The following is a 26,985-nucleotide window of genomic DNA, read 5'->3' as shown; positions in this document are numbered from 1 at the left end:
TTTGCCTAAGATTTTAGACAACAAACTCTAGATTAAACCTAATTTCCAACGAACTGCCCCTAGGCTTAAGTTCACCATTAAAGTAATCACCATCAGGTTTCTCACAGCTGTATTCAGATGTTTTAGCCATTAGTAATAATGTTAAAATATGAGCAGAGACCATCTCAATGAAGCCACTTGGGGTTGGTCTTTTGTGGAAGACTAAGGGAAGTCTGTCCACCCCTGGACATGATCACTTAGCTTCCAGCCAAACATGATGTGTCCATGCAGTCATTTTCTCACGGTAAAAGGAATGAGCCTCACAAAAAATTTCATGTCCAGTCTGGACATGATGTCTTAGCACAACCGAGCGGAAAGGGTTTTCTTCTCAGGAACCCAGAGGATCTATTTCTCGGAGCTCTTGAACAGTGTCAGCAGCACGTCACCGGCACTGAAGGTTGTCTGCAGCAGCTTATCAGAGGCAGAGATCTCAAGTCTATGGCAGAGAGTGACAGCAGATGCTGCCTTTGGGACAGAGGAGATTTAGTGAAAAGGCTGCCTCAAAAAAAGGACATGGATATACAAGAGAGATTCAGTGTGCATCTGGATATTTTAGGGGGAAAAAGCTGAGACTTCTGCATTTTATTGTCTTCTAACTCAGTAATGTTACTGTAATTTTTATTCAAATGTGGCTTTTACCAGGAAAACAATAGATAGTCAAAATAGAAAAAAATTGAGGAGGAGGCATTTCTAGGCTGGCAGAGAAAGAAATTAGAAGTGTCTATCTTTTTCTTTCTTTGTGATATATAGTTAATATTATCTAAATTCTCAACTGACGTAAACTAACTTGGCTCTATCCAAGGTGACAGAACCACTTAATATATTCTCACTTGTGTATTACATTTAATTCATTAAACATCAACTGTTCTTTTTCATTTTTATTGCTTTTTCTGAAGACTACTGCAAACAAGGATATGTGCACATTTTGCAATGCTTCAGCAGTCCTTTTTTCAGCGTTCAAAGCAGACTTACTTAAAAATTTGTGCTTGACTAATGATATTAAATTAAGCTTCTTAAAGTGTTGTTGAATATCTAATGTTGGTGGCTGACACCATAGATTTGTATAACTTCAAAACCTACAGCAATGTATTCTCAGCTCAACATGTAATACAGGGTTGCTATGCTGTGCTGTAGAGATTTGATTTCTATCAGTATAAAAGTGATATTTAAAAAAAAAAAATTCCTTGATTTGCATACTGAGACGTACTCTGCTTTCTCAGGAGTCAATTTCTTTTTTTTGGGTGGCATTTTAAAAATTACTTTTCATTATTTATATTACTGCTTTGAATTTCAATTTATGGCAATATTCTGCTTTTGTAAAAAAAAAAAAAAAAGCAGTGAGTGAAACATTCTATGGATTTTTGCTAGGGAAAAGAAGTCAAAAGCTGTACACATTGGACACACTCTACATGACTGGTGAAGTGTCTGAAATGGCTGGATATTACAATAATCATCCCATCCAAAGGCAGTTCAGAAAACCTTGATTCCTCCATCTGACAGGCAGAACATCAAGCTCACCATCTGCCAGGACAGAGGGTATTGCTCTGTTATTAAAACACTGCCTGGAAGTTGGTCTCTCTCAACATCTCTGATCTCTGACAAAGTCCCTCTTGTTCCAACCATCCCTAGTTGTGTCAGCTAAAACTTGCACTGAATCATACCACGTTCATCTCTATCGGAAGCATAAGAACAGAGAGAGCTGGCATTACTGCGAGCTCTGCTGAGATCTGCTTCTCCAGATAGTTAGATGGTTCCCACCTAACAAATTCCCAAATACTGTAGGGCTCCAGGACACTGGCAACACCCTTGATCTCATATCCTCTTCCTGTGATACAGACAGCAGTAAGCCTTTGTATATTGTTTTGTGCCTTCAGTTTCTAATGGGGCATAACTTATGTTTGGAAAGCAGCTTGTGATGTGCAAGAGGTGTGGGGTCTTTTGACTAATCATATTGCACCATTCTGGGAGAGAGGGAGGTTCACTGACCCCGGATCTCTTCTACCTTGTGTTTCACTTGATGATGCAATCCAGTACTTACCTAGTACCACTGCTGGCTGTAAAGCAGAGAGCATTCTTTTTCTCTTCTGGCATGTGGGGCTAGAAAATTATTGTAAAGAGTCTCAAAGTTTAATGAGAGACAGTGAAATTCATGCTGTCCACATGCCATTTAATACGTGAATTTGCGAGACACACAAGGAAAACATTTTCCTGGCAGAAACAGAAAACATGTCGTGACCCCAGACTACGGCAGTGCGTGGAACAAAGGGCTGGGTTTCTTAGATTGAAGACTTAGTCCTGGCAGGGGGTGAGTGTAAGGTCAGGCAGAGTAAGCAATCAGGAAGGTGCTCAGATGACACACGCTGGTGTTGTTCAGCCAGTGTCAGACTACGTAACCAGAAAAGTGGGTTCACCATCACAGTATTACCCACAACTGTAACAGGAGACACCAAGTTTATGATTCTTAATTAGGAATAAGTGCCAAGAGAAATCACATTTAGGCACTATAGTTCTGCATAGACACTTAATTGTGGTCTGGTCCAAACATCTGAAATGCTAGGTGCTCATTTGCAGCTCGAGCTATGGTTACCATTTTCCAGTTTATCCGTTCAAAGGAAAAATAAGATTGCAAAGATCTTTGGTATTGTGAAGTTAGCATCCACCTGTTTCCTGTGGTTTTACCCAGTGAAGGAATTTACCATTGAGGATATGTACTCTTAACAAAGAGCATTCAATATGTTCCCCTGGAATTCAGTTTCTCCATGCTGAAGCCATTTATGATGCATTTCATGTATTGTCTTTCACGTTTTGCAGCACATGCCCTGAAGGATATATATGTCTGAAGGCTGGGGAAAATCCTGACCATGGTTACACAAGCTTTGATACTTTTGGCTGGGCCTTTCTCTCTTTGTTCCGTCTTATGACTCAAGATTATTGGGAACGTCTTTATCAACAGGTATGAGATTGTTTTATTACTGTTAAAAAATATAAAATAAACACATGATCTTGTTACAGTTATATATCCAATAATTAAAAACAAGAAAGAATTGCTGGTTATTAGGTAAACTGTGCTCTGTGTGTTTTGGAGAAGGACCATCAATTGTTACAATTAATTTATTTTCTTAGGAGTGATGATACCAGAAGACATTAAGTTGGGTGTTTGGGGAAACGGGGCGGGGGGGGGGGGGGGAACTGATACTGAAGGACACTTTGAGTGGGTAATTCACCTGAATCTAAATGATGTTCACCACTTAAGAAAGATCACCACGTCACCACTTAATGATTTTGTTGGCTGGTGTAATATGAACTAATCTTTTGAGTCCAGCTTAAAAAAAGACTAGAGAAGAACCTGTGTACTTGGCATATCTGGTTTTGCAAGGCACGATAATGAACACAAACTCTGCAAATGGCCAGACTACCTGGTTCGGTTCAGTTCTCCCTGCTGCAAGCTTTTCATCATGGACCCCTGACAGCCAGAAGCACAAATGGAGTCAGTCAACTTACAGTCATGTGTGCAAGGTGGTCTGCTAGTAAGTGTTCATTTTCACATGCATTTCCTGACATGTATGCGAACTCTGAAGAACTACGTAAGATAATTTGGTACTGAATGACATACTCTGTCCATGAAGCCACCGAAGATTTACTTCTGCATCTCAAAATTGCAAAAACCGTAACATGCGTGTAAGGAAATCAAAGGAGTTAGCGCTGACAGATGCTATTCTGAAGGTACTGAGGCAGACATCTTTGAAGGTATTGGGGATTTCAGCTTCAGGTGCAGCCAGTTATACAATTTCATTTCAGGAAAATGTAAAACAATGAAACTGAGGATTCTTTAAACAACTATATTCACTTACTTGGCACAGCACTGCATATACAACTCTGGAAGACTGAAACTGTCATGGCAAATAAGGATGAACATCACTCCCTTTTATTATTTGACCTTATAATATCACACAGTGGTTTCTATCACTAGCATCGAATCACTGAGCATGGGACATATCTGTAATATAAGCTCCACCTGCTCCCCTAAACTCCAGCTATGCCTATAAAGCTGGTGAAGAACCAGGCAGTACAGTCAATGGTGCCTGAGGTTTGGTTCTTCTTATCTGGAGGCAGATGTCTAAATAACGTTCAGATGAACTGCACCCTCAAAGTATCTTTTTCTGCCCACTGACTGTAAAGGACCTAGACCACAGTCATCTGAAGGGATACAACATGAATCCTGCTTGGAAAGTTTCTATGCACCGGACAAAAATAGATTGAGCTGTGTGGGGAAAGCTTTCACTGCAACTGATGGTCAGATTGTCTATTCTAAAAGAAAACCAGCGGACATTTTTGGTAAAGGAGGAAAGCATTCTTCTTTTAGAAATGAATTTTACTGCAAGACACATAATTTTTGCCTAAGGTATAAAAATTTATTGGTGAGAAGATTATTTCATTGCATGTGGTGTTTGTTTGTCATCAAAGGGATTCTGTCTGGGCTATTAACAGAAGTTGAATTCAATTATATTGTAAAACTAATAATAAAAAACCCCAAAAACCCAAGTGTTAGTGATTTTACTTTTGTGCTTACAGACTCTCAGATCTGCTGGGAAGATCTACATGCTTTTTTTTATGCTGGTCATCTTTCTGGGCTCATTTTATCTGGTCAACCTGATTCTGGCTGTTGTGGCCATGGCGTATGAAGAGCAGAACCAAGCCACTATTGCTGAAACAGAGGAGAAGGAAAGAAAGTTTCGGGAAGCCATGGAGATGTTAAAGAAAGAGCAGGAGGTCAGTAAACTATGTCACATGATTAGCCCTGGGTAACTTGAACAGATGGTACCTTGAGATTCACATTCTATTTATCTTACATTTACGTGATAACCAAAGTAAGAGTTTGCTTGAAAGCAGCTTAATGTTGATTGTCCTGGACAGAGTTATTACAATTCTTTCTAAAAGAAGAATGATGGCTCTTCCTGCTAGGATTGGGGCCATTTAGAGTTTACATATCCAGAGTTGTACTGGCTTAGCTGTACCACATATGCCAGCAGAGGAATTTATATTGGTTGGCATATAAGACATTTTAATGATGATTTAACTGCATCTGCATTTGAGCACAAAACAGCTATTTTGGTAGCTCAGCCATAGCCCCAGCTGAACCTGCTTCTACCACCACTTTAGCTGATGTTCATTTCCTCGCTGTCTCATTCAAACTGCCATGAAAATCCAACTGTCTGATAATGAAGATAAAGATGTAGGATAACCTGTTTGAAGCACATATGACTTCATTCCTGAACAAGTAAACAGGCAGATCTTGAGGTTAAGCTTTGCAAATTAGGCAAAGGATATGGATTTAATGTTATGTCACAAGTTTAAACAAAAGAAGGAGGCCAAACAGTGGATGTAGCCATATTGCCTTAGTAACACTAGTTAATTTGCATGTGGTTTGTGTGGGGTAGAAAGCCTTTATTAAACAGCTGAAGAGAACATTTTAGGTGCTATGAACAAGAAGACAATAAGAAAATTAGTCTGAAATAACACATAGCACTGTAGTTCAGAGAAATAAATCCACGACACACAATATAAACTAATATACATAATTTTCTTTTGGGTACATATGGCTTCAGGGCCTAATCCAAAGCCCATTTAAATTCTTGGAAAGAAAATAGAAAATGCAATTCACCCTTGACAAAGTGCTAGTAGAGGCTTATGCATCGTTTAAGTCCTTTTAAAGATCCTCTTTGGCGGTTTAAGTAATAGGTAAATGCAATTTAGTCCATGTACAGGCACTTTGATCAGAGTAACTTTCTGTCATAACCTAAGGGACCAAACTGAGCTCCAACCCGTACCTATTTTATACAAATTTTCATGTGTTTTGACTCCAGCTGAGCTCTTCCTAATACCAGTCAACTTTGGTAGCCTCAGCTGTAATTAAAGATATTTAAGAATTTTATTCTGAAGGCTTAGATTTCAGTTAAGCCTGTATGTATACAAAAAAGCAACATTAAGCCTTGAAAGCCAGAATGTGTCAAAATGAAGGTTGCTCATGAAAATCTAAATTGTTCCCATTTGTCTACATGCTTTATAACATAGTCTTTTCTTCAGCCTACCACATTTCATTTTTCCTGTGCCCTATTCAGCACAAAGGGTGGACAGTGCATGACTCAAGAGCAGGTCTTCTCTGTCTCATCATTTGTTCTGTAGCCTTAGGCCAGCTCAAGCAGACTTCCCGACTCAGGCATTCAAAGCCTGCTTCAAAGACAAAATGACTAACATCCTCAGAGATTTTTCAGTGCCTCTTGTCACTGCTCAGTCTCTTTGTGCTTCAGAAATACTCATTTGTATTTGTAATACTCCTGGACAATTATCCTAATCTTATGGAAACTTAGGAGTAGAGTGATTGGGGTTCCTCGTGTTCACTAGTGAAGCCCAGTAATTCTGCAAATCAGCCCCCGACATCTTAAATTAGACATCTGGAAGGAAAGGCTCAGGAAAATGAATTGTGTGGCTGCACCATGTAGCTTTCAGATGTCCTTCTCAGGTGTCTCTCCCCAGGCAGAGCTACTCAGTTTTAATCTTGCTCTCCAAGCCTTTATCAAGATCTTGGTTTTAACTTTCTCACTGTACCACTAAGTTCTTGCCTCCAGTCCTATGTCCTGCATAATCCCTGTGTCAGGGTTCATGTGAGCTAAGCTTTTCTCCCGTTCTTCAGCCACCAGCTGTCCTTGCCAGACATGTTTGGTCCCACATACCTTTCCGGCCCCTGGGACTTACTGCAGTGGGTTATGGCTTGCAATGCCTGGGGGACAGGACGTGGTCCAGCCGCAGGAACCCAACTAGAAAGGGTAGGTAGGTAGGATGTGGGGACATCCTCCATGCCCTGAGAAATAATTTAGTCCAAATACCTTTCCAATAACTGAAAAGAGTACGCAGGGCAGAAGCATTCCAACCCAAGCAATAGGTAAATGCTAAGAAACTGAAAATTAGCTTATTCTGCAGTAAGAGTACAGCATGCTTAGTAGCACAACCTACAATATTTTCTAGATCAATAAAGTATGATGGCAATCAGAAAGGAAAACCAAAACTCTTCAGACCCGCTTTTACACTGTGCAGCATAAAGAGAGCACAAATATATTTGATAGGCCTGCTTAGGGACTATCAGTCAACTTACACAATTGGTCTAACACATTCCTAAACCTGAACTTAACACCAAAAGGCTTGCTGAATCTTTATGAAGAGAAAGCACTTCAGCAGAGCAATTAAATCAATTGACTTGAAAAGAAACCCAACAGCCTAGACCGGTGTCTGAGCCCTCCTCCTCTCTGCTGTAAGCAGCTTGCTCATGAAAGATATTTCCCACAGGAATTAAGTTTTGTTGTGCTCTCAGCTTGATAGAGCTACTGCTACTCCTTGAAATACATGATTGATTCTTTATGCGACTGTTAAGTGCCTTCACTTTCCTTGGACTGATGCCTGTGGGAGGAGGGGAGTATTTTGCTGTGGAGAGCTGATTGCCTGTTTGATTCTAGTGGCTTACAGACAATAGCACTGAGGATTCATCCATTTCTCCTGTTCTTGGGAACGCTTTTTTTTTTTTTTTGTAATTCACTTGCTTTATGTATTTCGGCTGGGGGCTCTGCAAATAGGCTTATCTCCAGGTCACTGATGTGGCTACCGCTGAGACGCCAGCACCTCCGAACCTGACCTCATGCTTTCTGCTCAGATCCCCCTTGCTCCTCCTGACCACACCAGGGATGGGGACCCAGTGCGCTGGCGTGGGCTGTGGCTTCCTCCCTGCACCCATTGATTCTTCTTCCTGGCTGCTCTTTTGCTTCCAAGGCTGTGGCTTTGTGCGCTCAGGCTTTTGCATTCTGCTTCTGCTGGGTTTCTAGCAGTTGGTCTGCTGTCAGTCAGCTCCTGCAGCCATCCCACCAGATAGCCAGCACAGCTCTGAAGCACACTGCAAAGCAAAGTCCACGGTCTCTGATCATAGCTGCCTGCGCTGTTTACAAAAATGTTCCAGCTGAATTGCGTACTGTTCCTAGCATCCCTCTGTGATACGGGAGAAAAATCCCGTCAGCCAGCTTGGCTGCCCTCCTGTCCAGCCCTCCCAGTTCAAGGGGGTGAAGTCCAGGGGGGGCTTAGTTTGAGGTTCCCCAGCTTGAGAATTTTTTTTGACTGGCACCCGATGTGTTACTCCAGAGATGTGTGCACAGTGTACAGCTGCAGGTGTGTGCACATAGGCTGTTCCTCTCGTGAAACGTTGAAGGATCTTGTGTGTGAGCTCTACATAAATCACATTATTTTATGCAACCATTCCTAATGCTCTATCACAGGATCTGGGTGGCAGACCTGCATGTGCACATTTGTGACCTGTCTAGCTTGTTGTTTATTTTCCTATAGCTAAAGCTAGAGATTAGAAACAGGTTAAGACCGCTTCCAGCCATGTGAGATAGTTTTATGATTAATGACCACCTGAATTTTTTAATTTATCTCCTATACAACCTTAAAACTTAAAATGAAGAATAATTGCTGACCCAAGCAATTATTAGTTCTCACTGAGATCCTTAAATAATAAATTTTACACCTTCTACTATCTTCTGTTCTAGGCACTAGCTGCTAAAGGAATTGATTCAATGTCACTTAGTTCATTGGAAATGTCACCTTTAGCATCCAAAAATGCCAAGGAAAGAAGAAATAGGCGAAAGAAAAAGAAATCTTTGGGGACAGAAGAGTATGGGGAAGACCAAAGGAATCCCAAGTGTGACTACGACGATGGTCAGAGGAGAATGGTAAGCCATGGTCTGAAACTCCACTTATTTCACACCACACTTTGCTAGATAAGCCAGGCTCTGAACAGGCTATTAAAGCTGAAACTTTCAGCTGTAAAGAAGAATCAGATATTTAATATCACAACTGACCTGCAGACAGTCTGTGTTAGAACAGTGGAAGGAAACATATTACCACTTTATTTTAAAAATGAATTAAAAATGCCCATTAAACATTCTTACAAATCTATTTTGTTTCAAATTATTTTTAATTTTATTTTTGCTTCAAGATTACCCGCAGCCTGGTTTATTTTCTTACTTTAATTTCATTCATCTGATTATATCTATCCTATCCCTACTAGAGATAAAAAATTCTTAGAAGAAGCCTGCAAAGCTTAAAAAGAAAAGAGAGGAGGAGAAAAGGAGGCAACTTGTCTCTGAGGACTTTTTAAATGCTATACAAAGACACTATTAACATTTTTATATTCCTTTGCTAGTTGCCTTCAAGTCAAAACTTTGTGGCACTTGTTTCTACTTTCTATTGCAGGGAAAAAAATAGAATGAGACTATTGTTAAATAGGATTTTATATAAATGTTACTGACATGCATGAATATGAATCTGCACATGCTGTATGTATCAAATGATCATAAATAGCTTCAGATAATTTGTCTTTGCTTAACTGAGGGCAAAGTTAAAATCAGTTTATTTTATTTTTTTGAATAGCCATGTAATGGGCTAAGTCTTTTTATATTTTGTTGTCAGTGAATTTAGGGATATTTGGCAGCCATAAAAAGCTCATAGAAAACATGTAAATGATGTAAGTAAATGTGACCAATTAATGACTCCCCAGCTCACCAAATTTACACAGAGCTAGATTTCTTAAATGACATACATTTTTTAATCTAAGAGTTTTTGTTGTTGTCTCACTGGTTGAGTGGGTTGCGTTACAAATTACACCTTTATTAAAGCTAGAATTGCTCTTTAGCTTCATTCTGGATGGGTTTCAAGACACCACGTACTAGAATGACCGTGGATTGGAGCTGTGCATTGCCAGTTTGTTTCTTAGCTTCATATTTCTTGTTTTCACTTTTTGCCCCTGGATGTCATATGCATGAGAAACATGGGAGACACATTTCAAAGCTTATAGTAAATCATCTCTGCAAGGCTGTGTCTGGCATGGTTGGAGGGAGTAAGGCTGAGTCATCATTCAGATGCAATCTGAGCAGCTGGAAGTGTGTTGCCATCAGAAATCAGTCTCAATGACTGTGCCATGGAAACCCAGGCATGGATTTTTGACCAGTTAAAATTTGGTAGCAATCCAAATGGGTTGTTTTTAGTTAGAAGGGGCCTGGGTTTTGTACTCTTCCTTGTACCACTGTCACAAAATAGCATCATTACGTAACTCATTGGCGTGAGCTACAGTGCAAAATGAAATCAGGCTTCATTTGGTTTGTCTGGTTTGTGGATGCTGTGGAGATCTGACCTCTCTTCATATATGCTTGGCTCATGAGAAAGTTCTGAAGAAGCTGAAAATTCTGTACAGGCCATAAAATCAAAAGTATGTTCTGCCTAAATGCTCTTATTTTAATAATTTCCTCTTCAGATATGAGGGAAGGAGATAGACTTGAATTCCTTATGCATTTTCTGAACATCCTTTTTACTCTGCCAGGGTTTAGGTGTGTTTAGTGTTTGGCTACGTCTTGCTGATGCTCTGCCGGAGTTGCACTCTCATTAGCTTACGTCAGAGTGGATCGTCAAGGCTGATATTTGGGTGTGAGGGAGACTGCTGTGTACTGAGGTTACCTACCCTTTAAAGCAGCTATGTGCATTGGGATAATAGTTCTACAAACTAATAAACCATATCCCTCTTCTTGCTCTTGGTTTTTTTTTTTTCCTTTATCACCTTCTTCCGTCGTATTCTGCTTCTTCTTCTTCCCTCTTCTTCTCATTTTCCCTGCAGTTCATTTCCTGCCCTATTTCTTTATCTCTTCTTCTCCCACCGCAACGTTCCTTCCCTAGCTGTTATGAAGATGTCTGATAATACTGTAAACTGGAGCTGGATCTCCTTCCCCGCTCCTGTCTTCCACTCCTTGTGCTGCCTTCCCAGGTCCATTGGCACTTACCAGATGGGGAGGGAGCAGAAGCAAAGGGAGTATCATGCTACGAGGCGAATGCCACCTTGACCCTTCCTATTTCAGTACATCTTTCACTGTCAAATATTAGACAAATACCTAATGGCTAGGAATGTCTGTTCAACATCTTAGCTTTGAGAAGGTTGAATACGTGTAATTAAGTCTTTCTCTGAAACACTTGATTTAAAATGGAACTTACTGCTCTCCCCAGACCTTCCTCGCTCCTGAAAACATGTTGCAAAATGTTGTTTCTCTTTCCCCTTTCTCCTTTCTGGGGGTTTCTAGACTCTCCTTGGCATTAGTTATGGTCCCAGTGCAAACTTGGTGAAGCGCAGAACCAGCCACGGAAGCATATTCAGTTTCCGACTCCGTGGCAGAGACACTGGCTCCGAAACAGATTTTGCCGATGATGAGATCAGCACTGCTGGGGAAAATGAAAGCCACCGGGGCTCTCTCTTAATTCCAAGATCTGGGAGGCGTCTGAGCGTGCAAAGTCAAGTGAGCCATAGTTCTCACCCTACTACTCCCAACTACACCCAGACGGGCAAAAGGAACAGCTCAGTGGATTGCAATGGTGTGGTTTCCCTGATAGGAGGCGGCACCGGGGCACTCAACCCAGACCCTACTTCTCCTGCAGGGTTACTGCTCCCCCCAGTTATTATGGAAAAACCTGGGACGGGCGACCTGGTGAGTACTTTATAACTTTTGTATGTGATTCACACTCTTGTTTCCTTCTAAATGTTGTTGGAGTTTGCTGTGATTGATTTACACGATATGCAGTCTGCAGTGAGAAACCCAGACACACCGTCCTAGGCAGGGTGGGCAGACAACGGGCTAACTCCCACAGCAACATGTGCCTGGTGCCACATGAGAGGTTCATGGTTTCTTGTGAGACTTACTCTTCAGAGCTGGCTGGAGGCAAATAACTAAATCTTGGATTTGATATCAATTTTCTTTTCTTGTAGGGACATTTTTTAAGTTGGTTTCTTTTGACATTTGAATAACTGACATTGTCCGGTGGCTAGAAAATGGTGTTTTTAAAATGATTCAGTGTGAGTTTTGCCATCTTGAGACAGCCTTTTCTCCCACTGGTTACTATCTGTTTACATCTAACCTCTGGTCTTCCATATAGCTACTTGTGGAGGGCTTTTCTTACAGTCCAAAGTTAGTTCCTAGAAGGGTTTAGCATCCAGTTCAAATAACACCCAGGAATGATGAGCAGATGATCAACAGACTTCAAACCTTTTGCAGATTGCCAGGATCTTTGTTGCAAAGCACCACTGCTGCAAAATACTTAATAAGGCTGTACATGAAACTATTAAGACTGACATCATTTGGACCCAAGCATGAATTCACTTGGAAAACCATGAGATGGTGTTTTGGAACTAGCTGCTACGCAGGCAGGGCAATTTGGACAGGATGCCAGTTTGATACGGTGGGAGTTTATCTCTTTTAATGTAGATAATCTACATTGGAGCTCATCACTCTCCACAGTCTTTAAAGCAACGGAAGTCTAGTCACTATGGCCAGTGTGGGCAGGATTCATTTCATCTTAGAGATCTAAAATGGGTCAGAATAATCTCTCTCCCTAGAAGTGCCTCTTTCTGTTCACTTTAACTACAAGGGGAGCCCGTGGTGAATAACTCTGTATTGCACATGTCTTCAGTCAGGTGAGATGAAACCCACTCAGAGTAACAAGGTGCCAAAAACGGGTTACATTGGTGGGGAAATAAGCAAATGTGATTCTAACACGTATTAGGCAAGGTATTTCCTGAAGGGAAAGGCGAGTGAGATGGATCCCAGCCGAGGTGTCAGATTATCAGTAAATTGAGAAGTAGCTTTTTTTTCTTTAGAGCCAGGCAGCTTCTTCCCTTTCAAGCTTTGGATTGAGTTTTTTTCCTCACCTATCCGGGCATTCCCTGTAGTCCTGCAAATAGACTCTCACACTGTACATGAGAGGAGGGGCCGTGCTGCATGTGGGAAGCTGGGTGGCGTGAGAATTATCTGTTTTGTTGACAGTTTTGAGGCTGTTGGTGCTTTTTCAGATGTTCACACCTTCATTCATTTAGAACTTTGCTACTCCCATTTTTACTCTCTGCAGACAAGGAATACCAGTCCTGAGAGCAGTCTCTAGACAGCTGGCCAACAGAGACGCTACTTGTAGATAGTGGAGTTTTATTGGACTTAGCTTGGTGCCAAAAAAAGCTGCGCATTAAAGGATCTATACAAGAAACAGTTTCTGCATCTGTTTAAAAAAAAAATAAAAAATCTGAACCAAAGTAGAAAGGCTTCAGTAGATGAGCAGTGGATGTCCCCCTTTTCCCTCGAAGGAAAGCAGCTCTGTGGGCTGCTGAGGCTCTCCCAGCTGTCAGAAAAAGCTTAACAAAGCATGAGAGCACTCCACCTTTCACAGGAAATATTGGTATTTTACGGGATTGGACCCTGAGGTGACAGGGCAGCTTTGAGCTCTGCTGGCATTTCTTTTTGTTTGCCAGCCTTCTGCCTTTTAAAAAAATGGATGTTGAAAATTAAATGGCCCGGGTGGGTGAACTCACTTGGCAGTTCCCTGGTCATCTAGGAAATAACACCCAGGCACTATAGTAACAGATGCTCATTCAGTGATGCAATGTGAAGGATGTTGTGTCTTCTGCAAAACAAGTTTGGTATCTAATCTATCCAGAAAATGTGAGCTGGAGTTAAAAGCTGATTGGCAAGGAGCCCATTGCTGTACAGATGTATTTGCTACAGGAAATATAAGCGCTGGGCACAAACGTGCAGCCTTAGCTGTGGAGCGCAGGCAAAAGGAAATAGCAAATCCAACACCTCAGTGTGCTCAGAGATAAATCGACGTGCTTCTGGGCTTTGTGTTTGATTATTTTTGCTGTTTTCTTCTTCAAATTTGAAGTTGAGTTTGTTCTTTGTTAGCAGCTCTGACTTCTTTTTATAGTCTCTTGATATGTTTGGCAGTGGCAAAAGAAAGATGTTGCAGGGTGAAGTTGTGGTTACCTCATTAACCCCACTGATGCTGCTGCTGTTATTTATTTTGTGCAAGTGTAAGCCCATGGTGAAAAAGGACCCACTTGAACTATCTGTTCTGTCTTCTCTGGACAAGAAACAGAGGACCAGTCCATGATAAGGCATCACTGTAATATGTGTTAAGCACTGACTTGCAGCTTCCCGAGGTGTAAGTGTGGCTTCACTGATGTAAACACAATGTCTGAAGTGATGGAGCTGGCAAAACATGTTTTACAATATTAAGTTTTGAAGTCACATTTGCTTAGGTCCCTCTGTGATGCTCAGTAGTATCAGATGAGCATAACACAGACCTGTCTGATTGCTACTGAGGTGGGCAGACACTGAATTCTGGTCTGGGAAAAGCTTTGAAGAACACTTCTGATTCAAAGCCGTCTCTGGTTTTGAGTTTTCAACCTGCAGCCCTTAAGCAGACCATAGTTTCAGCAGATGATTTCAGACTAGGCCTTCCTAAGGTTTCTCGGGGAAAGCACAAAAACTCACCAGTCACTTTTGAGAAATCTAACCTGATCAGTTTTAGCAACATTCAGCCTGAAGTTTTTACCCCAGGCATAGTAGTTGGGACCACGATGAACGACTTTCATGCCTTTGTGTCATTGCAACTACTACCCCCTGTCCCAGCCAAGGACCTTTTGCCCACAGGAATGGCTGCGGGTGGCATCCGAGCTGACACGAAGGCATCTGTGCAGCTTGTGCCTTCTTCCACAAGAGAGGTGGCTGCAGTAGATTATCCCACTATTCAGGTGACTCAGATGACTTTTCTCTTGACTTTGGCTGCAGAAGAGCACGAACGATAAAAAAGACCTTTTCAAATGCTCTTCAGATGACCCTAGCTGCTTGTCACAGATGGAAGTGAGTGTTTCTGTAAGAAACCAATGTGCTTGCTCTTTGCATCTCCTCCACTTAATCCCTAATTTCACAGCTAGTGAAACAGGAGAGATTTCAAATAATCTCAGTGGATAGTGCTTAGACTCATCAGCCTTGTCAGCTGGGGTAGTTTGCCATGCAGAATGGCATCCGTCCATGTGGTCTTCTGCATCAAAGTGGTCCTGCCAAGTCACCAGAGTCTTCAGTGCACAGCCTGAGCAAGAGGAGGGACATCTTCTCCTCTGCAGGAATCCCATGTGTCTCTGCACACTTTGCTACACCCATTGATATTCCCATGCTACGTAGGAGCACCCGTGAAGAGTGGTGACAGCGCTGCTGGGGAGCTGCCCTTGGCAGCACAGAGGGTTACGCTGCAGCATTGAAGCTAGAAAGGCCGCTGAGGTGATGTGAAGAGCAAAGTAGTGCAATATGAAAGTATGATTGGCAAACACCCTCCACAAAAGTAGTTCTGGGTCAGGCAGTCTTTACCTGGATGTGAAGAGCAACAGGTGTTCAAATCTGAGGGGTTCAGGGAGCTTGTCCCAAGAAACCCATGGTAAGTCCTAGTCGCTCTCCTGGAAATCTCCGGTGTGTACCCTGCAGGGCTGGTCCTGTTCTCCTACCAGCTTTCTTCAAGTGGTGCAGCTGCTGATTTCAACAAACTTACCCCAGTGTAAATAAGACATGAGCAGGACTTGGTGACTATGCTCGAAGTCTTTTTTTTTTTTTTTTTTTCTTTTGCTTGACCTGAGACTGAGAAGTTTGAAAAATGATATGTTTTTATGCTCCTGCTGATTGCTGGGCTGGGAGTTTGGGCTTTCACCTTTTTTACTGAAAGTCTACCCATTATGTAAGGGCACACTGCAAACTAAAGTTTCTGTGCATTCTTGTGGTATTTATTTGTAGCTGCCTATTTCTCTGTTGTGTCTTGGTGTATCTTAGTTATTTAAGAGGTTAGAACAACATCTCCCTTCATGAAGTATTGATCTGTTTGAACAGAATTGGATTAAGTTAATGAGCTGTTATCTGGAGCTCAATTTATCCATGGTATCTGATGAGGATGGGTGTCGCCTGTGATCATCAAGAATTTCTTGAGGGTTAAAACATACCCATGGCAGCATCTCCTCTTGCCTCCTAAAACCAATTGGAGCCCTTTCTGTAACTCTGCAGGGATATCACAGGGGTTTTTTGGTTTAGCCTGGCATTCCAATTATTATGGAGATTAGAAGTGGCAGAGGAATGGACACGGGACTGAGGAGGTGGTTGTTTGCAAGTGGGCAGCTGGCTGCTGCCTGGTGGTCTCCACTCATTTGTTCTCCGTCCCTCACCAGAGCTTCCCAGCAGCGGAGCAGGGCCACTCATGACGTGGCTTTGGGATGAGCAGCGAGGTGGAGGTTGGAGCTACCTGGGGTCCCTCTTGCACATACGACCTTTCCTGAATTTTCTCTGGGTTTCACATACTTTTTTTTATTTTGGGAAACTAGAAATGCTGACTATTGCTAGTTTGACAGGAGTGAAAACTACTGGAGAATGAGCTCTTAAGAAAGGCCAGGCTGCTTATTGATGTGCCACACTAATGATTGAGAAGCTTATCTTTAGATAAACTTTTTTTGACATTGTTATACCAAAAAAAAAAAAAAAAGTCTCTGCCTTTTTTCCTTGCTAAGCATAAAACTCTTTTGCTGACCACATTGGTTTGAGGTTTTCTTGTTGACCCTAAAACCGCCTCGAGGTAAAATTTCTTTTTTCCCCTTCTTGCTTTGCCACAGGACTGGTGAAAAGGCAAAGTGTTAGCAGTTTCCATGTTCAGAAAAAGGTCTACAAGATAAGCCATCAAAAATTCACCACCAATAAAGTCATTTGGATGAAAGCTAGCTAGCCCTCTGCCATTGTCACACAGAGTTGTCAGTGCAGCTCTACTTTCTGCTCATTTCAAACTTTGCTTTAGTACATCCTAAGCATCAATCATCCAGATTTGACATGAATATTACAAGCTGTTTCAGTTTACAGTGCATCTCTTTAAATAATCAAGTATCCACAAAATTAAATGCCTTCTTTTTAATGCTGTGTGCTATTATGGTCGTCTTCAATCTCATTAAGTACTTGTGCTGGTGCCTTACTGGGCCCATTGTTCATGCTGTGGCCTGTCCACCTCTTTTTATGCTTGAAAAGATTTTTACTGTACGAGCAAAATTAAACCTGTCCCAGTTCCCAAATGTGGTCTTTAAAATGCTGCCATGTATAAGCCCATCTTCACATGGGCTTTGACATAGCTCAGAACTGTAGGCACTCAGAAGAAAAAAAATCTGAAGTGTTATGCATCCTCATTTACATGTAAATTACTGAATAATATATTTATCCCTATAGAATTTTGCTAATCTGAAGGACAAACATTTTCAGTCAATCAGGGAGCAACAGAAATAATCTTGTCCTGCTGGAGGTGCCTGTGTTTTAAATCCATTGTGATTTCTCATCTGGATCCCAAGGAGACTTCTTGCATAGCTGTAGGGACTGTTGCTATTTTAGCTTAATTTCTATAGAAATATAAGTACGGTGAACAACTGTGCCTGTGTATATTCTCTCCGTAATGATAATAGCCTTTATGCTGCCTTGTTTGTCGAGTTCCTGGAACTGCTCTCTATCTCAAGTGCAAAAACTGTCAGTTCCTTGTGTGACTATTAGTTATCTCTGTTCTAAAATAAATAATAATAGAAAAACCCTCACATGTCTATTCTTTACAAAGAACAAAAGCTCATAAACTTCCCTAAGTAACATCAAAAATTTTAAGCAATTCACCTGGATGGAAACTTTCTTTCCTGGAAAAATACTTTTTAGTAAATAGCAAGCTGACTATGTGATAGATTTGCTACTCTCTTGGGAAAGAGACCACCACATCCTCCTGCAAGAGCACAGGATTATTCCTTGCACATTCCATACATTGCCCGCCAGACACTGTGACCAGGCTCTGGGGATGAATCCCCGCTGTGTGCCCACGGCCGAGCAGCTGGAGGGAGCAGCGGGCTTCGGGCTCTGCTCCGGCGGGGACACGTGCAGCCGGGCGGGAGGGCACGGTAGCATTTGTTCTGCATGTGGGCCAGAAACAAATTGCACCAGAGATGAAGGAAGGAAGGAGCCATGCACATATGTCCTTCAGAAATACCCCTTTGCGTGCGGAGGATGGCACGCTGCAAACAGCGCCCTTGGCTCCAGCAGCACTCCTGAAGTCTTGGGGACCGCTTCTTCTGGCATGGGTGGCAGGATTGAGGATGCTGGGCTGGAAAGAAAAATAGAGTGACTTAAAAAAACTTGTTGGGTTGGGAATACCACATCAAACCTAGGGAAAAAGTCAGTTTCCTGCTATTTTTTTTAAGAAAGATACACCAAACCTGTTTAACTTGGACTTTTCATTTACCCTGGTTTAGTTGAATCAAAAAAATAGGAAGAATGAATCTGTGAATGTTTTTCCTTCAACTTTTTACCTCTGCAGTGAATTGCCTTTGCACCTGTGAGTAAAAGGTGGCTTTCGGATAAAGGTCACCAACCCACAACTTCTGCAAGCATGAATAGGAAAACAGTATCTTTTCTGACAGTCAGAAAACTGATACCTGTGGGGATGAGGTTGTCTAAAGACATGCCACTCTCCTAAGCTTTGGGTTAGATGGGATGGGAAGATGGTACAGTTTAAAAAGAGTTAGATGATCCAGAGGAATTTGAAATGTAAGGTTTTCTTATGGCTCATTCTACAAGCAGGGAACTAGAAAAGTTGGGGTTTATTTGGGGTTTTTCCACCCTTTTTCTTTGCTTTTACATTTTTAGTTTATTCTACTTAGAAATTAGTCTCCCTCATGTTTTTTATCTTCTTGTCTAGTTATTTCTTTTCAGTCCAATGTATTTGTTATGTACTGCAAACTGCGAATGATTATGCAATTTTGTAGATGTTTTCTTCATTAATAAAACATTTGTTGTTTCTTTGGTTTTTATTGGATGTTTTTGACGTGAAGGGAATCAAGCAAACTAATGCATCCGAAATACCGTTCCTGGTTTCCCCTGCTCCTAAGCCAAGGATAGAGTGGTTTTTTGTTACGCCATGCACAAGTAGGAGTCCCTTTGAATAGGTTCTGATTACACCTCTCCTTTTGAGATGACTGCATCAGTAACTCAAGGGACAATGACCCAATTGTTTTAACAAAAGAGAACATTTTTTATATATATATATATATGTAAAAAAAAAAAAAAAAAAAGCCATTTTGAAGCATTACTGCTTCCCTGGCTTAGCTAATGTTTTAAGTGCCTGCTTTAAAAGTCCTTGCTCTTCTCTGGCCTTGCAGTGATTGGTATTTTTAACTGCAGTACTTTGAAGTGACCTGGGACCAGAATCCTGGCTATTTTCCGTGTCAACCAGTGGCCAAGTGGCTTTGTCCTTTGCAAAAACCTGACAAGATGTCCCCTGCCCTGAAGTGGTCACACTCCAGAAAGACAGCTTGTAGAGCTTCAGCACTTTTCTCCTGCCATTCTCATGGAACTGTCTTTTCTGAAGAGAAGGTTGGCCAAGAGAAATGGCCAAAAGGAGAGATCCTGAGTCCCTCTGGGTGCATGTCTCAGGCACTGACAGCAGAGCTGTGAAGATGCTGGCAATGGCAGGTCTCGGTTGGCATCCTGCGTGCTGCTCAGGCTGGTTAGGGCCATTTCAGCCACAAGTGATGAGAGAAGATCCAGAAGACTGAATCGAATTCCTGTAGCTCATTTGAATATGGAGAAGCAAAAGCAGCTACTCTGACATCTGTATAAACCAGAGGTTTCCACCTTCATAGGAGTCTCTTCTCTTTTCACATTTCCTTGAGTTATATTGCAAGAGCCATCAGGACCCATCTATCTACAATGCATCTCTCTTGCTTACGTAGTATCTCGGACTTCACAGCCTGTATGCTTGGAGGAGTAGGACAGAGGCTGTTAAAACATTTATTTTGGGAGACTAAGTGTCTCGACCAGGAGGTCTGAGACTGAGAATGGCATTGAACTTGGCTTTCCCAGACCCTTACACCTTAACCACCACGTTTCCTTCTGCCTGTGGGAGAGCTGGAGGAATAAAGCAAGCAGGATTTGTCTCCGTATGAAGTGGGAGCTTGTAATAATAAAAGTCTTAACATCTTGCTCCTGTGAGCTGACAATATAAAGTATTTAATACAGTGTGTGTCTACAGCTATAGTCTGTTTCTGGCTGACTTCAGAAACACAAGCCTTCAAAAAGAATAAAACTAATTTAAAATGAAACATTAAATAAAGACAGTTGGGAGTTCTGTTTTTCTGGTATTTTTTTTCCTTGGTCTTTTTTTTTTTTTTTAAGCTTTTCCTTGAGAAACATAAGAACTAGACAGTTTGTGTTATTTGTTATTTTTCCTGAGAAAAAAGAAGCTGAGATTCTTCCCTAATTACAGAGCTTCAGAATCCATGACACCAAAGATCACTAGAATGACAATATGTTCCTGAGATTTGGCAGTGTTTCAGAACAAGAAAAAACATGTGTTGAGGAGTCAGTTTGCTTGCTATGATATCAGAGGCCTGTAATGGAGCTGTTATCCACGCCCCTTTTCCTCTTCTAGCAGTATAATTAAACAGTTAACACATTTCAGAAATAATGGAATAATTAATGTAATTAAGCAGGGCTTCTTTCACAAGCAAAGAGCATGGTAAAGCAGCACTGCTGTTTCTCCAGCATCAGAAGCATCTCTCTATTTTCACCTGCATCTTTCACCTATTTACACGAAGGTAAAGGACAGGCCAAAGTTTCCAAAATTGCTGAAAGTACCATTTTCAAAAGCAGTGCCCCCATCAGCACGTGTCTAATTGGGGAAATCAGTGAGCTTTGGACTTCTCAGCTGGGAAAAGCAGTGCTTAGGCAATTTTGCAAATGCTACCCTGTATCTGCCTTGTTTTCATTCTGCTGATCCAATGTGTTCATTTAAGCAGACCTCACCCTCGGATGAGGCAAGCAAGAAGCAGCTTTTAATGCCCCACCGCCCGTCGGTGGACCACTCGGACGAACCCTTTCAGAGGCAGAGGGCAGTGAGCGCTGTCAGCATCATCACCAGTGCCCTGGAAGGTAAGACACATCTTTAGTTCCCCAACTCAAAGCCATGTGCATCTTGACTGGCAGGAACAAAGTGACACAAAAGACCAGAATATTAAACTCTGTTGTTTTGCAAGAAGGCATTATAGATAGTTAATGCAACCCTTACAATATAGGTGAAACTGTAACAGAAGGCAATCTAATCCCTATTTTACCCATGGACTTGCAAAAATCCTGACAAAACCAGAGTCAGATCTGGTAACAGTTCATGCCCCCATGGCATTTGATTTGTACAGGGCTAACCAGGATGCAGGACAGTAGAGCACCGGAATATTTGAGTGACTGCATACATTTGTATCTCATCTCTCTGGAGCTGATGCGAAGCCTGGTGTGTGCAGTCACCAGCTACGTGCAGAACTTCCAAGTACTGGAGAAGAAAAGTCTCCTCCTTGCAGGGCAGCTAGTGGGACACAACAATTTGGTGGGTGTTTGAATCCCACTGTGAAATTTAAGGATGCTCAAAGGACCCATTTGTCCATGCAAATATTTCTTAGCAAATTTTCCCATTGCTCATTAGGCTTCTCACAGGTGCAGGAGGATTTCCCTTCCCTGTCTTTCCATATACAGGAACTTTGCATTTCCTTTTCACAAATTTATTGATAGCAAGACAACAACTCACAGCCAGACATCACATTTCTAGACTCTTTACATGCTGCATGAAAGGGCTTCTTGCAGTTCCTTGTGTCTCCTGCATTGTAAATTGAGACAAGATAGGAGGTAGCAACTAAGGGTATAGAAAAACGTCTGTTGAGAACACAGGGTGGAGGAAGGGAAATTTTTGATTGTCCTGCAGCCTTATTCTCTGTGTTACTGATGAATAGGAAGGCAAGGCAAGACAGAGGGACTTATCTGGGAGATGCCTTATAGAAAGGGACTGGATCTAACTCTTTGGAGCCAGCCCAGCGTGAAACCACAAAGCCCTTCTTCTTCCTCAGCTTTTTACCATCCCCTGTGGTTATATTCAGCAGTATAGTGGCCAGAACAGATATATATATGCTTAAATAAATAAAGAGTTGTATTCTTAATAGGTAAATAATCACTTCAATGTATTCCAGTGTTTAGTGTAGTCTGTAAAGGTTTTATTTGTTTTCTGTGGGGTTTTTTAGCAATTAGCTTTGTGATTGATTTGCTTCTTTGTAATGAGTTAAGAAAGCCTATAAGGCCTGAGCTGGACTTCTGCTTATCTATTTAATGGTACTTTCTATTACTTTTTACCACAGAAACAGAGACCATCAAGTCTAGGGTAACTCAGAAGATGTACATTTTTAGCCTCATACAGAAGAAAGCTGTTTCAATCCTTATCAAAGGTTTTCTAACTCCCAGGCCTTGATTAGTCATTGAAATTGAATACTTGTTAATGAGAGTAATATCAAATCAGAATAAAATGTATCACAGGCTTTAACTATAATAATAGCTGTATGATTTGTGCCAAACTGTGTGAAACAGCCAGACCAGAAATCCCTGTCTGTTTAGCGACCTGGTTTCTGGTCTCAGCTCTTGGGTAGGCATCATCTGCCTGGTTTTCCCAGACGTTGCAAAACTTTGCAGACAAGGAAGAACCTAGGGGGGGTTTGCATTTAAAAGTAAGAGGAAAACTAGCTCCAACACGAACTTGGACTGTGTTTTTCTGACCATTTTTTTAAAAAAAATATAAAGTAGCAGAAAAAAAGCAGTTGGGTCTAATTTTACTTTTCCTTTTGCTTATGTCTTTCAAAAACCATTAAATCTGTTGTCACTTCTAGAGCTCACCCGTTGTGGGGAAAGGATGTGGTTTCCTTATTGATTTAAACCATTTTAATACCACGTGACTGCCAAAAGAGGACAGTCACACCTTCCTCCTCCCCTTGCTGTGTTCCTGCAGTTTGATTTGACTGTACAAGCAATTGGTTTTCAGCCGAATCAGGGAGCAGAACGAGCTCACCCAGAAGGTCCAGGAGCACAAAGACTAGCAAAAGGACAGAAATAACATGTGGCTGAGAGGGATGAAACTCCCCTTTCAGCAGCAACCTGGACTTAAAGGCGCTTGTGTCAAGTGTGGAGCCTCAGAGAAAGAGTCACACATCTGATGCGTGTCCATCATGAAGGTCCCAAAATTAGTAACAGTGGAATAAACAGGGTTGGTTAGAAGTGATTATGAGGAGTATAGATATAGATAGATGTGTTCTTCTGGATTTACCTGGAAAACTAGGTCCTTTAGGAAGTGACTGCCCAGAGTCTTTATTACTTTGAGGTCAGTTTAAAAAAAAATGCAAAATTAGGATTTTGCATTGAAATTCTTTGGGGTATAGATGGTTCCCACATCACTTTAGGCATTTACCTGTAAACCCTCTGGAGGATGGAAAGACATAGTTATTTCTTGGGTGCAATTTGTTTTTCCAGAGATCTTGGATCAGTGTAGATGTTTATGCAAAACCTGTGCATGAGGGGCATCATCTGATATTTTGAAAGCTTGCTAGAAGACACCTAATACCACAATTTCTGTTGTCCAGTGAAGGAAAATGCACAGAGAATGCATCCTGGCTTAAGAGAGGAGGCTGTTTATAAACTGATTGAAATAACAGCCTTGGCTGAAGTTTTCCTGTTATCAGTGCAGGTTCTAATTATATAGACTAAAACCGTTATGCTGCATTCCATGCCCATAAAGGAATCAGAAAAGGAAAGCATTAAGGAATTCCACTAATCATTATCATTCAGCCATTAACTGTCTTTTTTGTCTTTTCTTTTTCACCATTTAACAAAATTTATGCTTATGAAGCTATTTCCCTTCCTTTGTGCTCAAATAAAATGAACATGTAAAAGTTGTGGTTTAGGTAAAATTTTAAAAGCACTTTTAAAAAGCACACCGGAGCTTTAGCAGCATTTTCAAACTGACTTATGCACTCCCTTGATTTTGTATGCGGGCCTTTCAGAAGAAAACAGATGCTTAATGCCTTTTTGGATTGCACATCAAGAACAGAAACGCTATTGATAACCAGTGATACTCTTGCTCTCAAGCACTTAACTCAGCTCTAAATATTGGATTTAAGCTCTTTCATCTCTTAACCACTTTAAAAGATATTACTTAAGATACTTCTAAAATGGGACCCAGGAATGAAAAAAAAAGTTCCAGTCTAAGTTAAATGAAGATAGTATATTCTTATCCACTTGAACTTGCCAAAATGGAAAACAGTAAAAATCTGAGCCTATATATAATACTAGACTTTACATATTTAGTGTGATTCTCCATTTTTGCTTGTGACACTTTTAAAAGGTTCAGAATAGGTCACTGTCTGCTAAGTGCAGGTCAACTGGCAAAAAACCCAAAGTGCATAATTTGCTAGCCTGTTAGGACAGAAATATTTTTACCCTAAAAAAAAGTTTGGGGTAATTCAGGGGCCTTCCTCTATGCTATGAGTCATTTTAAGTGTTCTCTTGTCATATAACTCAGTGTGAATTGACTGTTACTTTACTGCTTGTGACTTAGAGCTTGAGGAATCACACCAGAAATGTCCTCCCTGCTGGAACCACTTTGCTGTTAAATTTCTCATTTGGGATTGCTGCCCGCTTTGGCTTTTAATCAAGAAATTTGTCAAGTTTGTGGTAATGGACCCATTTACCGACCTCACCATCACCCTTTGCATTGTGCTGAACACGCTCTTCATGGCCTTGGAGCATTACAAGATGACAAAGGAGTTTGACCACATGCTTTACATAGGCAATTTGGTAAGTGAACGTGAACTTGAAGTGCTACCTGAGAATTGTATTTCCTGCTTTTTAAAGTTTCGGCTGCGGCTTGGGAAGACCCTGTTTTGATATGCTATCAGCATCACTTTGCCTATGACATGTCAAGAGAGTCTGCAGTCACCTCTTTCTGGGGCAGAAGAGAAATGCATGGAGGACAAGGGTCTATTTTTATTAAACAACATATATGAACGTTGTTAGTAACCATTAAAGCCATATATCAGGGCTGTTCCTGATAGGTTTCTAGTTTCTATACATTTAAGGAAACGAGATAAGAGAAGGGTTAATGATGTTTATTTGGGATTTCTAGTAAAGCAATGATAAGGCATCAGTTCCTGGTGACTAATAGTGACTTTTTAATTAAAAAAAACAAAACAAAACAAAAAAAAAAAACCAAAAAAAACCCAAACCACCAACCAACCCCAAAAAAATCCAAAACTACAGAAAAAAGCAAGGCAAGATCTTGGAAGGAAATAGAATGGTGCTTGAGCATAAGTAGACATGCATGATGGAAGGTGCCTATCGTACATTTGCTGTATGTCCCTCTATGTCCTGCTGTGCCTCCCTGCCTTGTGCAGCTGTGTGTGCTGGGTCCTGTGCAAACCCCAGGGGAGAGGGGACATGGAGCAAAGCATGGCTGATTCTTCGAGGGGAAACTCTTAATGTGCAAGCTGGAGCAGCCAGGGAGAGAGCTGCAAAGGAAGCAGAGACTGCACTTCTGTGCTGCTTTTGGCTGGAATAGAGTTGTTATTTTCCGAGGAAAAGCAGAGTGACAGAACTACAGCCAAGCTGCAGGGACAGCAGAAAAGCCTTTCCAGAGGTGATGTGGTACCACATGTTAACGCAGAGGGCCACCAAAATTCTGCAGTTACTACAAAATGGAAGCTTTTTCTTTAATTGTCTCTCTATCTCTATTTATGTTTAAAAGTTACTGTGTTTTTCTGCTTTAAAACAATGTTTAAAACCCTTTTAATTTTAGAATAGTCCATATAGGAAAAGGCACGTGCCATCTAGCTATGGCATGGTGGAATTGCCCCTAAAATCTGGTGGTAGAAGATTTGAGAAGGTCATAGCGGAGATGAGAGAAGTCTTTTATTTCTATAAAACTGAAGGCTGCAGTGTCTCAAACTGGGATTCACCCTGCCTAACTTTAGGTATTTACAGTGTAGGAGTCTGTCAGAGCTGGTTGCCTTTGTCTCCTTTTTAAAGTCAATGGAGAGTAATGGACAATTTTAAGGCACAGTTAATGTGATATTTTAAAGACATTTACTTTTGGATAAGGTGAACTATGTCCTGGAGGCCAGTGACTGTAGTGACCATCAACTATAGTGGGAGTATGCCAAGACACTACAGATGTGCTGTCTGCCTTTAGTGAGAAGCATCCTACGCTGGCAGGTTTAGCTGGGTAGTAGCAGTTATCAGACTTTTTGTATCAGTCCTAGAATATGTGGTACATCATGTATGGATTTTTTTCTTTGCCCTGGTCCTAGTTATTCTTAGCTCTGGGCCTCCTTGGGCAGGCTGAGGTTCTTCTAGGCTGTAGTCCTCAGTTTTTCAGCTGCTGTGTCTTGGCAAATCTCTGTTGTTGTGCTAAGCAAAAATCTGTTTGGGTCTCTCTTGCTTCAAGCCCGTGCTCTTGCCCTCTGCAGAAAGCAGGAGATAAGGGTAGCTCAAAAAGTCATCTCACAGGACTGCATCCAGCTCCTCTTTGCAGCCAGCATTCCTTGTTGCTCAACAATTTGTGGTCTTCTAAGATGACTTAAAAAAACTCCTTCGGACCCAGTATCCATCAGAGCAGGCAGCAATGCTGCCGTTTCCTCCCCTGGCACTTGGGATACTAAATATGTCTGCTCCTTGCACTGCTTTTGGCAGATCAGCTTCTCTCTTTGCAGACCACAGGCAGTGAAACTTTAGCCCTTGGCATCCCTCCTGCCAACACGTCTCCTGCAGACCTGCCGGGGATGAGTGGAGCTCTGCTGGGTGCCAACAAGGAAATAGAAACAACGAGCAGGGGGGGGGATTTGCAAAGCAAACTTTTCAAAATTTTACAAAAAAAAAAAAAAATATAATTGCCTCACTGTGAGTTTCTGAGCACTGCCTAGAGCTATTTCTCCTCTTTGTGCTAAAGTGTAAAATAAGCAAAACAGGCTGCTAACATTTTTTTGTAGCAAGCTGATGGCACGGGTCTCCCCTTCCCAGGGTGGGTTGATGAGAGGCCAGACCGTCCCAGCTTCCCCTCACCAGCTTTACTAAACCCCCGCATAACTGGATTGGTTGTGAATAGAGCAGGTCAGAGAAAGGTAATTCCATTTTGTGAAGG

At 41.5% G+C, this 26,985-nt stretch overlaps 1 protein-coding gene across 5 annotated transcripts in view; it reads left to right on the top strand.

Moving 5' to 3' along the window:
- The window catches only part of SCN5A (sodium voltage-gated channel alpha subunit 5), a 218,959-nt gene that overhangs the window by 92,581 nt on the left and 99,393 nt on the right, over positions 1 to 26,985 (top strand). For 3 of the 5 annotated variants that reach the window (XM_075746729.1, XM_075746728.1, XM_075746727.1), the window contains exons 9-13: positions 2,851 to 2,992; positions 4,612 to 4,809; positions 8,628 to 8,810; positions 20,786 to 20,918; positions 24,409 to 24,647. In XM_075746729.1, coding sequence (XP_075602844.1) covers positions 2,851 to 2,992; positions 4,612 to 4,809; positions 8,628 to 8,810; positions 20,786 to 20,918; positions 24,409 to 24,647 — 895 coding nt within the window. Of the gene's footprint in view, positions 1 to 2,850; positions 2,993 to 4,611; positions 4,810 to 8,627; positions 8,811 to 11,204; positions 11,607 to 20,782; positions 20,919 to 24,408; positions 24,648 to 26,985 lie in introns of all 5 variants that reach the window. The other 2 variants (XM_075746725.1, XM_075746726.1) reach the window with 1 other exon arrangement.

This window comes from Balearica regulorum, chromosome 2, assembly GCF_011004875.1.
Source record: "Balearica regulorum gibbericeps isolate bBalReg1 chromosome 2, bBalReg1.pri, whole genome shotgun sequence".
Classification (NCBI taxonomy): domain Eukaryota; kingdom Metazoa; phylum Chordata; class Aves; order Gruiformes; family Gruidae; genus Balearica; species Balearica regulorum.
The sequence above is the reverse complement of the archived record's forward strand: the minus strand, read 5'-3'. Positions and strand labels throughout refer to the sequence as shown.